The 12,916-nt window shown below is 42.7% G+C and overlaps 1 protein-coding gene across 6 annotated transcripts in view; it reads right to left on the bottom strand.

Moving 5' to 3' along the window:
• The window catches only part of ITPR1 (inositol 1,4,5-trisphosphate receptor type 1), a 329,086-nt gene that overhangs the window by 180,752 nt on the left and 135,418 nt on the right, over positions 1-12,916 (bottom strand). For 3 of the 6 annotated variants that reach the window (XM_030307281.1, XM_030307282.1, XM_030307284.1), the window contains exons 11-13: positions 9,128-9,223; positions 7,591-7,635; positions 3,530-3,684 (exon numbers count right to left, since the gene is read on the bottom strand). In XM_030307281.1, the coding sequence (XP_030163141.1) occupies positions 3,530-3,684; positions 7,591-7,635; positions 9,128-9,223 (296 nt within the window). The remainder of the gene's footprint in view (positions 1-3,529; positions 3,685-7,590; positions 7,636-9,127; positions 9,224-12,916) is intronic. The other 3 variants (XM_030307283.1, XM_030307285.1, XM_030307286.1) reach the window with 1 other exon arrangement.

The raw sequence follows: 12,916 nt of genomic DNA, 5'->3' as shown, positions 1-12,916 counted from the left end.
ACACCCAGCATGGAGCCCAAAGTGGGGCTTGAAGTCACAACTGTAAGATCAAGACCTGAGATGTGATCAAGAATCAGACACCCAACTAACTGAGCCAATCAGGCACTCCCAACCCTTTTTTTAAAAAAGAAAATAAGGGGGCGCCTGGGTAGCTCAGTCGGTTAAGCGACCGACCTCGGCTCAGGTCATGATCTCACGGTTTGTGAGTTTGGGCCCCGTGTCGGGCTCTGTGCTGCCAGCTCAGAGTCTGGAGCCTGTTACAGATTCTGTGTCTCCCTCTCTCTCTGACCCTCCCCCACTCATGCTCTGTCTCTCTCTGCCTCAGAAATAAACAAACATTAAAATTTTTTTTTTAAATAATAAAATAAAAAATAAATAAAAAAGAAAATAAGGGCACCCAGGTGGCTCCGTCAGTTAAGCATCCGACTCTGGACTTCAGCTCAGGTCACAGTTTCCAGATTCGTGGTGCGAGCCGCCCATTGGGCTCTGAGCTGACAGTTATACCTCTCTCTCTGCCCCTCCCTGCTCTCTCTCAAAATAGATAAATGAACATTTAAAAATAAAAAAAAATAAGTAGATGGGGCGCCTGGGTAGCTCATTCAGTTTAAGTGTCTGACTTCGGCTCAGGTCATGATCTCAATGGTTTGTGGGTTTAAGCCCTGCAACGGACTCTCTACTGACAGCTTGGAGCCTGCTTCACAGTCTGTGTCTTCCTCCCTCTCTGCAATGCCCTCCCACTGTTCATGCTCTCTCTCTCAAAAATACACAAACATTAAAAAAATTTTATAATTAAAAAAAAATAAGTGGATAAATACAACGTGTTATAACCATATAATGAAATATTATTCAGCAATAAAATAAAATGAAGGGCTAAAATATGCTTTAACATGAATGAACCTTAAAAATACTAAGTGAAATACACCAGTCACAAAAGAGCACATGATACATGATTCCATTTAGATGAAATGTTCAGATCAGGCAGATCAGTAAAGACATGAAGCAGGTAAGTCTAAGGCTGGATGTGGAGAACAGGGAAATAACAGTAACTGAGAAAGGGTGTGGTGTTCTTTTTTGGGAAGAATGTTCTAAAACTGTGATGATAGTTATCCAGCATTGTTCATAAAAACTACTGAATTGAGCACTGTAGGTGAATTGTATGGTATATGAATTATATCTCAACAAGTCTGTTACTGTAAAAAAACAAAACAAAACAAAACAAACAAAAAAACTGGGGACAACTCATTCAGTTCAGCGTCTGACTTTGGCTCAGGTCATGATGTCGTGGTTCGTGGGTTCCAGAGCCACATCGAGCCTGCTTCAGATCCTCTGTCCCCCACCACCACCACCACCCCCCCCCCCGCCAATCCAGCTCCTCTCCCACTCATGTATGCTCACGTGCTCTTTCCCTCTCAAAAAAAAAAAACATTAAAAAAGTATGGTAAAAAAAAAAAAAATCAGTGTACATCAGCTCAATCAGGGCTTCCAAACCTGGAGAATGCAAAGCTGTGCACATACTTGGGATTTCCTGGAGGAACATCTGTAGCTTTCCCCCAGATTCTCAAGGAATTAACAACCCAGCAGAGTTGAAGAACCAATTGACAATTTTACTGGGTGGGAAGGAAAGGCCTCCTTGCAATGTCAAGTACTCTTCCACGTGGACACTGTCCTCCATTCATCACTCTGACAGCACAAGAGAAGGTACTCATCTAGTGCTCAGAGCACCCGCACTGCAGAGACCAGTCTCACTGACATGGTGCATTGCTCTGGGCCAAAGCAGGTATGGAGAGGAAGAAATGAAGGAAACCAAAGGTCAGCAGATCTGCAGATATCACACCTTGCTCGAATACTTATGCTGCCAACAGGCATTCGACTGCTCCATCCACCCAGGGGACTTGTGCTTTGGCCGCTGATACCAACTCAGCACATGCTGGTAGGTTTTTTTTAAAGACAGGCTTACAAACAGGGACTGGAGTCTACTAACTTCTGGGACATTCTGAGCAGGATCTTTGGGTCTCTCTAATGTTTGACTTGGATCTAAACGTAATTTTAAAAAGTGCATACATGGTCAAATGTCCTTTATGGAAAATGATCAGTAGTTAATTTGCATTAATAGGTTATTGAGTCTGGGTTCAGACCGTGGAATGAAGCTTCTCCTGCTGTCTCTGTTTGAAAAGTAACTGGAGATTGCAAGGGAGCTGTTAAATCTTACTATTTGTAACCAGGTATGTATATGAATCAGAATTTTGTTAATAGGGTGTCAAACCCCCAAAATACAGAAATGAATCAGACACCATGGCTCATAAAACAATGTAACTGCTTTCCATAATCCCCTATTTCACATTTTTCTCCTCATGAAAAAAAAAAAAAAAAAAAACCCGATTTTTTTTAACCTAACAAATGTTATAAACTTTTATTTCTAAAACATTTGTATTCATTAAATACTTGTCTGTATGTCAAAAATAATGTGTAAAACCTACAAATGCCAACAAGAGTGCTACTAACCACTGCTGTATTCAAGAGTCAGAACTGCCCACGCAACCCTGTCTGTCTTAAGCATTTAAGATTTCGGGCTCTGCAAAGGAACTGGCTGACATGTGAGAAGTTGCTCGAACTCTCTGAGCTTCAGTTTCTTTTTCTATAGGAAGGGAAAGATAACCTTTTGTGCGGATGAAATGATGTAACACAAAGTATTTTGCATTGAACATAGCATGCAGTCAGCATTCAATAAGTGTAAGCCATTACTAACAATACTGCTGCTGGTTTTGGGGTTAAGCATGACCTTTCATCCCATTTAGAAGCCAGTTAATCCCTCCACCAAAAGGCATTGTTATGCAACAAAACTAAGAGTCAAATTTAATAAAAGTACAAAGAACACTGGTCTGACATCTCAATATATTACTATATTCAGTGAACTGCAAATGTTCCTTTTTCCAGAATTTCTTTATAATTGTTTCTTCAGTTAACTAGGAGATCTCTCAAGTGTGGGAATGTGGAAGAGAGTAGAGGAAACTAGAATTATGGAGCTACTTGAGGGGCGCCTGGGTGGCTCAGTTAAGCATATGACTTCGGCTCAGGTCATAATCTCACATTTTGCTAGTTCAAGCCCTGTTGTCAGGGGCTTCCTGCTGCTCAGAGCCCGGAGGCTGCTTCGGATTCTGTGCCTTCCTCTCTCTCTGCCCCTCCTCTGCTTGCTCGCTCGCTCTCTCTCTCTCTCTCTCTCTCACACACACACTCTCTCTCTCTCTTTCTCAAAATTAAGTAAAACATTAAAAAAATATATATCAAGCTATTTGAGCTTATGGTTTTGACTTGTTTACCTCAATAAAGCACTTCTTGTCCAACTACAGAGAACTTACTAATTGATGAGCCATTAAAAAAAAAAAAATCAGACACCATTCCAATAGGCAACCAGAACAAATCTTTTACAAGAGCTTCGAGAAAGGCAATGGTGATTTGGAACCCAAGAAGCCCAGCCAGGCCACAGATATCAGCTCTGACTTACTTGGGATAAGTCATTTTAGAACCCTACCTTGGGACAAGGCTATCACCTCCACGGAGAGTGGTGGGGTCCAGCTCAAAAATGGAGGAGATGTCATTGCCCTCAGGCACAGAGACCAGGGAGTACACCATCTTTTCTTGGGCATTTCGCAACCTGCTTCGAGAGGCATCCTGATCAGGATCCACCTGAGGAGGAAAAGTCATCAAGTCATGGATTCTGTACGCCAGACCCTTCACTCACTACAATCACTGCACAGTCCACAGGAACAGGGAAGAAACAATAGTAAACATCAGCAGTTGGCAGGAAAAGAACAAGAGTTTCAGAGCAGTCATAAAAGATGATAATCGGCCACCCACGCCAAGAATACTGACACTCTACCTTCTTGTGTTGCAATAAAAATGTTTAAACAATGCAGGGTTACAATAACAGATGTCCATGGAAAGAGTGCTATAGGTGACGAAGAAGTCCATATAGCTACATCCGTCTGCAGTAGTTGGAAGAGAAAAGAAGCACTTTGAGAAAACTCATCCTGTGGATTTGGTTATGGGACACTGTGTTAACCTACAGTTCAATTGTCTAGCAATAATATGATACAGCTACTTCCCAGGAGGAAAAGGAAAATCAAGTAAGCCTGAACCCAGGTGTTCGTAAACAGAGATCCCAGTGTGGCCAACAAAAATATCTGAGAAGTCAGACTAGCCCTGAAAAAAACATTTGAAATTATTCACGGAGTACTGCCAATGACAATTCAGGGGAAAAGAGGCCTCTGTTGCGATGTAAGGGATTTGGCGGAGATTGAAGAAAATCTCTGACAGTCAAGACTAATGAACAATGAGGAAAGCTTTCCTGAGAAACTGTTAAGAACACATTCTAGGCTCCAGAGCCCGTCTGCCTGAGCAGATCTAAGCACCAAGCTCAGACTACCGTGCCTTTTCATATGCTTTGCGAGGTCTCTCCCAGAGCTGAGACTCTATGTGGGATTATTTTTAATTTTTAACAGCCTTATCCAACAATATCCACCTGCAACTACCAGGAAAAACACATTTTCTTTGTCACTAACTTGCTTTGCTTGAGCTGAGGCACTGACTCCTTTCCAAACGGGAAATGGATAAAAGAAAATTAAATCCAACAGGCAAAGGAGAGAGCTTGAGAGAATTTAATTCTAGGGACTAACATCTAAGATGGAGGGCAACAGTGTGCTCTAGGAGTTTATCTGCAGCCCCAACTTTTGTACGGGTAAAGGAAGAAGGGAGTGGGGGGGTGGAGAGGAAGAGAGAGGAGGGATGAAGGGATAGAGAAACAAAGAAAATACAAATGGTTCTTTTAATACCCAAAGGCTCTGTCTCCTCCTTGCTATACACTCCTCCAATATCTTATAGCACTACCTTAACAAACCTACAACTTGTTGATCTATCTACACTCAAGTAAGAACCAACTAGAGAGTACCAAACATCTCAGTTCAAGAAAAAAGAACTCTGAATAGAATTTGTCCTCTTCTAACTACTTTTACCTGCAAAGTCTTCCACATCACTTTCAAAATAAACCCTGACCCGATTCTGGTCTGAGATAAATAGCTCAGCGTCTGAGCTCAGTTCAGCTTCAGACCTGCCGGCAGACTGAAGAAAAATTGAAATTGCATGAAATGCACTCTATCTGGACCTGTGACTGAGCAACAGCGTCTTCATGTTCTTTGTGTTCAGTCGGCGTTTGCCACCTAGTGGGAGGAAAGGCACATGTACAAAAGGCTGTCAGACAAGAGCTAGTGTGCGTGGGGCTCATTGGTGCTGATGAATTGAGAAGGACAAGCCCAAGAAGCTAAGTAGGATTCCAGGTGAAGGTTCCCACGAGCACTGGGTGCCAAATCCAGGGAAGTAGGTGACCCAGAACAGAATCAAGTTTCCTCCCCCCAACTTTTACAACTCCAGCTTTTCTGCCCAAGTTTCCTAGCCAACAAGAGGGGGAGGGTTGCAAAAAAACTCCTTCCTGCCTCTTTCCAGGGGCAGGAGCTGTGCTGATGGCCTTGGGGGTACAGGATGAGCCCCCCCAACCCCTCCTCCCCATGAAGACTAACCACCCATGCACCATTCCAGAGCAGCCAGGACAATGCAGTCCAGACCTGCACCCAAGCCTGCTGGCACATTCCACCACCATGGCATGTAAAAGCATGAGAAAGATAAAGAGATGACTGAACTCTCAGAGACCCGAAACAGGTGATGAGTTAGGACCACTCTCTGGTTCTTTACTGGTCCAACAAAGATCATAAAATCTCCCCTAACTCCTTCACGCAGCTGCTGTGCAGCCCAGATGAACTTGTGGACATAAAGGCACTAAAAATGTTACTGATCTGATGCAACTTACATAAATGCCGCTTACTGAGAGCTTACTAAGGGGCCGCGTCTTATGCACACATTACTTCGTCCTTACAACAAGCGTAACTATCCACCACTCTTACAGGTGAGGAAATGGAGGCCCAAGGAGGAGCAAGGAGCTTGTTTAGTCACCCAGCTCATACGTGATGATGGGTCTCCCATTTAAACCCAGGTCTGCCTCTCTTCCCTGCCCTGCTTTTGATCATTATGTTCTTCCTCTTGCACTACAAATGCCAGACCTCCCCTCGCACATCAGCAGTTCAGGAGAGCAACCCCATTACTCACAGAGCTCAAGGTTCAATTGCACATCGGCTCTCAGGGACAGAAGCCACAGCTCTCCTTCAAAGTAATCTCAGAGGGGAGACTTGCTCTGTGTGGCAACTCCGATGGCAGCACTAATACCCATAGATTCAAGTCACACAAAGCCAATTTTTTTCTCTCAAAGTAAAGAAGGTGCAGGGACGAGAGCTGCCTTATGAAAAATAATACTGCTTCCAGCCCAAGCCTCCCAAGACAAGCCACATGAACACCGTGCACAGATGATGGGCAAAGATTTTCCTGCACATTGGCAGAAAGTTGGACCAGGTCAGTGCTGCCTACCTTCCAGTTAGTTGCAAGGGCAGCTTTTACAATGAGCTCTACAGATTAAAGGAGCAGGACACCCCTGAGCTCCCTCAAGAACTGGGAAAGACCAAGTACAGGAATTAATGATGTGATGCCCTTAGAACTCCTCTTCTTTCCTTCCAAAGCTAACATTGTATTCAAACATAACTACAAGGTTCACCCTTCCCACAGAATTCGTACTTTCCAAAGACAATTGCATTCTGTATTATCTCCACCCCAAACCCCTTTATTAACGTATCCACTTGAAAACCTTTCAATTCTTTCAAAAATTTATCCCCCAAAAACAAGTAACCTCAATACCTCCTACCATATCCCACCAGAGATGACTACATGAACACACCATGTCAAATACAGTAGCAAATGTTTGCTTTGTTGTTCTTTTTTTTTTTCACCCTAGACCAGAATGAAGCACTCCACAAGAGAAGTGTTCTATTGATATCCATCATTTTCATGTAACACAACCACTGCCCTCTTTAACCCGTAATTGTAGACAACTCAACCCCCAAGGGCCTCCAAGTCAGCATGAATTGGCAATATGGCCTCCAAAGAGAGATCCTGTTGGCATTAAATTTCAAACCAAATTATAAAATCTATTTCTGAATTTGCATAAAGGACAGATGGATAGACAACTGAGCATCTAAGCAGATGACAGGAGCACCATGCCTCATGTGTTACCTCCATCACCTACATGATACTATCCACTTCACAAACTCATTCCTTGAAAAAATCTGAGACAGTCATAGTTTGAGGTCAACAGCAATAGAACACTCATTTGTAGAAGACCGACTTCTAAGGAGCCATCCCTGTCTCTAACCTAGGGGCATTCCCAAAGATACCATCAGCTTCTCCCACTTAAAGGTGGAGATCGCTTGACTAAGCACACAGAAAGAGCATCATCACTGGAAGTCTTGGACCAATGGAACACAAGGAGTAATGACTGCCTTCAAGGGAAGCATAGAACAAGACCCTCTTTTAAGGCTTCCTAATGGCTCCCCTTCCCCAGCACTCAGTGACAAGTGGCAGTTTCTTAAACAGGGTTCCAGATCACTTGGCCTCACCCTACCAGATGGAGACAAGAAGGCTCTTGCTCATACTTACTGAGGGCTGAAACTCCAGGCATTCTTCCTCAAAGTCAGGGTCTACCTGATGAAAAAGAATCATTAGGAAATTAAAACATCCATTGATTTCTCCAGGACTCGGCCCCACTTGCAGGAGACTTCAAGGCCCGCGAACATCTCTGAACAGCTAAAATCTTGTCCCTTCCCTCTGTTTATGAAACCGGCATGCCACAACCACACACGTCACATAAGTACAACACACATGGAACGATCTACCAGTTACCAATAGACGGCTCTCAAGTGTCGACAGAAGAACACAATGAATTCACTAGCAAAGAAACAGTTAAATGCCTGAAGTAAATAAAAGATCAGTATCCAGTCACTGATAGTCCTGCTTCGTTTTAGTTAGAAATAAAAAAAAAAAACTAGAAATAGTTTTAGTTCGTGGCCTCCAGCAAGAGTTACACTCGCTTCAGAACATAACAAATAATGCAACCATTAAGGAGCTTTGGCAAACCATGTAATCAACATTTCCTCGCAGCTGGTTAGCTGGGTCCAAAATTCCGTATGGCACCATTTTAAATCGCAACTTAGTGTTGATCTTTGGTTCTTAAATATTTCAAAATCATCAGTTCCTCAAGTATCAGGCATCCCAGGGGATTCAGGACATTTAGATTCAGCCTTCCTCGGGGTCAGGTGTGGAAGCAATACTGATACCCAGGCATCACACTGAGAATCTCTGAGCCATCCCACCGTGAAACCAGACAACAGGAGGTATCTTTTGATGTACATCTAGAATCTGATATGAGTAGGTATTGTACATCTTCCAGCAGATCAGAGTAAAACTCAGCATCTGTCACACAATATGATGGCTCCTTAACTTAACACAAAAATTAAAAAGTAAATTCCTCCTGTCCTTCAGCTTTGAGTTTTGCCTTTCCCCAAAAGCCTTTTACAGACATTTAAGCTAAAGTTAATTTCCTTGATTTTTGGCATTCCTGCAAGTAAAAGATAAGGCCCTGCCTATTTCACTAATGCCTGAAAACCACAATACTTTATAAAGTTGTCTAATTCTTTATGTGTCTTAATGCTTCCGGCTTTACAAAGCATGTTTCCCTACAGCTGAGTCTTGGACATTCATGTTAGGAGCAGGGTTGGTAGATAAGATGTGGGGAGAGCAGAATGCAAGAGCAAAAATTTCTATAATCCTAAAATCCAGATTAGCATTCTTTTCTTTAAAAACAAATCTACTCTCTTAACTTTCAAATATAAAGTACAGTATTAGTAACTACCATCATCATGCTGTACATTACATTCTCACGATAGCAGTATTTTCTAACTTACTTTCTCCCCCACATCTTGATCAACATCCCTGTGAAGTACTAAAATGTGTTTATCATCTTTACCTTTTCTTGTCTACAAGCAGGAAAATGAGGCAGGAGGAAACAGAAAAGCAGAAGGAAAAACAAGGTGACTGAGCATTACCCCAAGTGTCTAACTACCCAGTGGCCACAGGTAAATGAAGAAAAAGCAATGTATCGGCCTTGAAAGAGAGAGACACGGAGGCCGCTACTTACCTCTGCTGCTAAGTAATGCCCAGTAGCAAGATGCTTGAAACGGAAGAGGCTATTCCAGTATCCGGCTCCACCCCGACATGGGTCATGTTGGACTACCTGCAAGGGGAGGAATGATTAACAGGAGTAGAAGAAATGTCAACCCATGCTAAGATAACACGGACACTTCACACATAGATCACAGTTCAGGAGTCATATCTATTAGCCGAAAATCTTCTAAGAAAGCCACTGCAATGATCATATGTAATGTCAGAGCTCAAACATATGGAAATTTTATGCTTCTCCTAAGAAGATAGTCTCCAAGTTAATACAAAATGCTTATAGTAAAAAGTTGAAGGGAAGGGGTGCCTGGGTGGCTCAGTCGGTTGAGCGTTCGACTTCAGCTCAGATCATGATCTCATAGCTCGTGAGTTTGAGCCCCGCATCAGGCCCTGTGTTGACAGCTGAGAGCCTGGAGCCTGCTTTCGATTCTGTGTCTCCTTCTCTCTCTGCCCCTAACCCACTCGCATTCTGTCTCTGTCTCTCTCAAAAATAAACATTTAAAAAAAAATTTTTTTTTTTAAAGTTGAAGGGTTTTCAGGTTATTAGGTTTAATGATAATGAAGTAGAAGATTCTACAATTCATCCATAAAAGACATGACAAATGAAAAGAAATTTCAGAGAAACTGTAAAAGCATGCTTATGCTGGTATTCATGTGCTGCAATACATAGATAGACCTATGCTCTGAAACTTGAAGCTCAGAGAGCCAGGGGTCAATTTACCCTAAAAATCCATGTAACTTCAGCGTCTGGTCATGACAGAGTAACTGGCAATGGCAGCTGATGTCATGAACAATTAGTCACTGCACAAAATACATAAACTTGCCATAGACACCTAGAATACCTAGAAAACTGTATAAAACATAGGAAACAACTGTGTTCAGATGATGGACAACAGGTAGTATATAACTGTGATCCCTGAGTAAAGGGAAACAAAGTGATCTCCATGATTTGTCCAGCTTTCTGCTTTAAGGTCCTCTCTGGATGATACCACTGAGAGGGCGAATCCAAGCAGAAGGCATTGGTCTGAGTCGAGGAGGCAAATCAGAATTTAGGGAGACTGAAGTGTCTGGAATGTGTGGGGGCAGAACACAAAGCTTCCCACAGAAGCTCCAGACATCTACGCAGGGGCCCCCACCAGTCTTTGGTTGATTACAAAGTTGCGGATGTGTAAGGTGAAACCAGAAGGCCAAATGAAAAATAACAAGGAAGCTGTGAGCTCCACGTTCTCAGAGCTCATTCTCAGAGCTGGGATGTGTTCTGAGAGACTCCAAGGAACACCTGGGGCATTCAGTAAAAATGTCAAAAGGGTGACACCTTAGTATCAGGGCCAATCCAGGCCTTAAAAAAGGACTGTAACATACTTGACTTAACAAAGCTTTAAAATAAGCCTCCGAAGCATCGAACTCATTCACAAGTAACTGTACTGTCTGACAAAACTCAAAACTTTTTTCTTTTTTAAAGGAAAGATTTTTTTTTTAATGTTTGTTTATTTTTGAGAGAGAGACAGAGTCTCTCACAGAGAGAAAGGGAGACACAGAATCTGAAGGGAGGCTTCAGGCTCCCAGCTGTCAGCAGCACAGAGCCTGATGTGGGGGGCTCAACCTCACAGACCGTAAGATCACGACCTGAGCCAAAGTCAGATGTCCAACTGACTGAGCCACTCAGGCGCCCCAAAACTCCTTAAAAGAAGGCAACAGAATGCAAACACTCCACATAGAGTGCACTGTCTCTCTCCCTCTCAGTGTTTTTTTTTTTTTTTTTGGCACTAGTATCCAAATCACACATGAAAAGTCATTCAGACTCTTTTCATAAAACTCTGTGCGGAGTACAATGGTGGCATCAATGATCAATGACCAAGGTCTGGCTCACAAGGAGTTTATAACCTAGCAAGACTGATAGTGTCTCTATGTAAACCCTAACCCTAAAGAACTACCAACAAGTGCTAGGTGTAAAAAGAGAAGGAGGCAAAGCGGAAAATATTGAAGAGGAAGGAAATGAAAACTTCACATAGATTCCTCTCATAATAAAAATAGCACAAATTTTTCTATAAAACAGGCAAGATAAACCTGAGTATTACAACATCCACAGTAAAGGGGAGGTTAAGACAATTCTTTAAATGGGCAAAATATGAGAACAAAAACTTCAGTGAAAAAGATGCACTGATGAAAAATAAACACATGAAAAAATGCTCAATATCATCTGCCATCAGGGAAATGCAGATTAAAAGCATTAAGACGGGCACGTGGGTGGCTCAGTTAGTTTAGCGTCTCTTAATTTTGGCTCAGGTCATGATCTCACTGTTTGTGAGACTGAGCGCCACATCAGGTTCCGCACTGAGCATGAGCCTGCTTGGGATTCTCTCTCTCTCCTCTGTCTGCTCCTCCCCAATTCTCTAATAAACATGTGAAAAGAAAGCACCACAAAATTTCACCACACACCTATTAAAATGGCTACCATGAAAAAGACTGACGTGCCAAGTGTTGGTGATGATGTGGAAGAACTGGGACTTTCATACTCCGCTGGTAGGAATATAAAACGGTACGAGCACTCTGGAAAGCAGTTTGGTAGTTTCTTTTAAACATATATCCACCATATAATGCAGCTATTCCTTTACTAAATATTTAGCAAAGAGAAACAAAAGCTCATGACCATAAAGAGACTTGTACACATTTAAAACGCCCACAGAAGCTTTAGTTGTAAAGCCAAAAGTTGGATCAACTCAAATGTTCATGAACAGATGAATACATTGTGGGATACCTTACGGTGAAATACGACTCACCAACAGAAAGGAATGAACTATTGATACATGCAACAACATGAATCTCAAAATAATTATGCGGAGTGCAAAAACAAGACCAAAAAAGGTTATATACTGTCTGACTCCATTTATTTAAAAATTTTTTTTCAATGTTTTATTATTTATTTTTGGGACAGAGAGAGAGCACGAACGGGCGAGGGGCAGAGAGAGAGGGAGACACAGAATCGGAAACAGACTCCAGGCTCTGAGCCATCAGCCCAGAGCCTGACGTGGGGCTCGAACTCACGGACCGCTAGATCGTGACCTGGCTGAAGTCGGACGCTTAACCGACTGCGCCACCCAGGCGTCCCTGTCTGACTCCATTTATACGAAGTTCAAGAACAGACAACACCCAACCATGGAGATGGAAATCAAATTACTGGTTACTTTTCTAGGAAAAAAGACAAGACAGTTCTGAAAAGGAGGTTCAAGGGAGACTTCTAGGTGCTACTAGTCTTCTAGTTCCTGACCTGGGTGTTGGTTACATGACTGTATGTGTACGTAAAAATTCATCAAGTTGTGTCTTTTTGACCTGGGCACTTTGTCTGCTGTATCTCAATAAAAACATATAACAGTTGAAGGAAGGAAAAAGAGAGGAGGCAAGCCAAGACAAAAGCATGTACCCCAACAGCTGCAGTTAAGTAGAGAGGAGGACTTTGGGGGAGGGGCCATGTCCCTGCCGATCAGGCCCTAGTCACCTCTGTCACCAAGCACTCATGCCACTGACTCTTGGGTTCGACCTCATCTCTCTCCACCTCCTCTCAATAAATGGCATGCCGTGAACAGAATCATCTATCTCCTCAAGCGGCACACTGACTACATTACTCCCCTTCTCAAAACTACTCTCCAAGCTCCTCCCCTGCTTATGACTTAAATCCCAGCTCCTCACAGCCTGGGTATGAGCCCTGCAACCTCTGGTCTCTAAAACCAGTTTGTTTCATTTCCCTGCCTAT

The sequence above is a fragment of the Lynx canadensis genome, chromosome A2 (assembly GCF_007474595.2).
Source record: "Lynx canadensis isolate LIC74 chromosome A2, mLynCan4.pri.v2, whole genome shotgun sequence".
In the NCBI taxonomy this organism is placed as follows: Eukaryota; Metazoa; Chordata; class Mammalia; order Carnivora; family Felidae; genus Lynx; species Lynx canadensis.
This window is presented reverse-complemented; position numbering and strand designations above follow the sequence as displayed.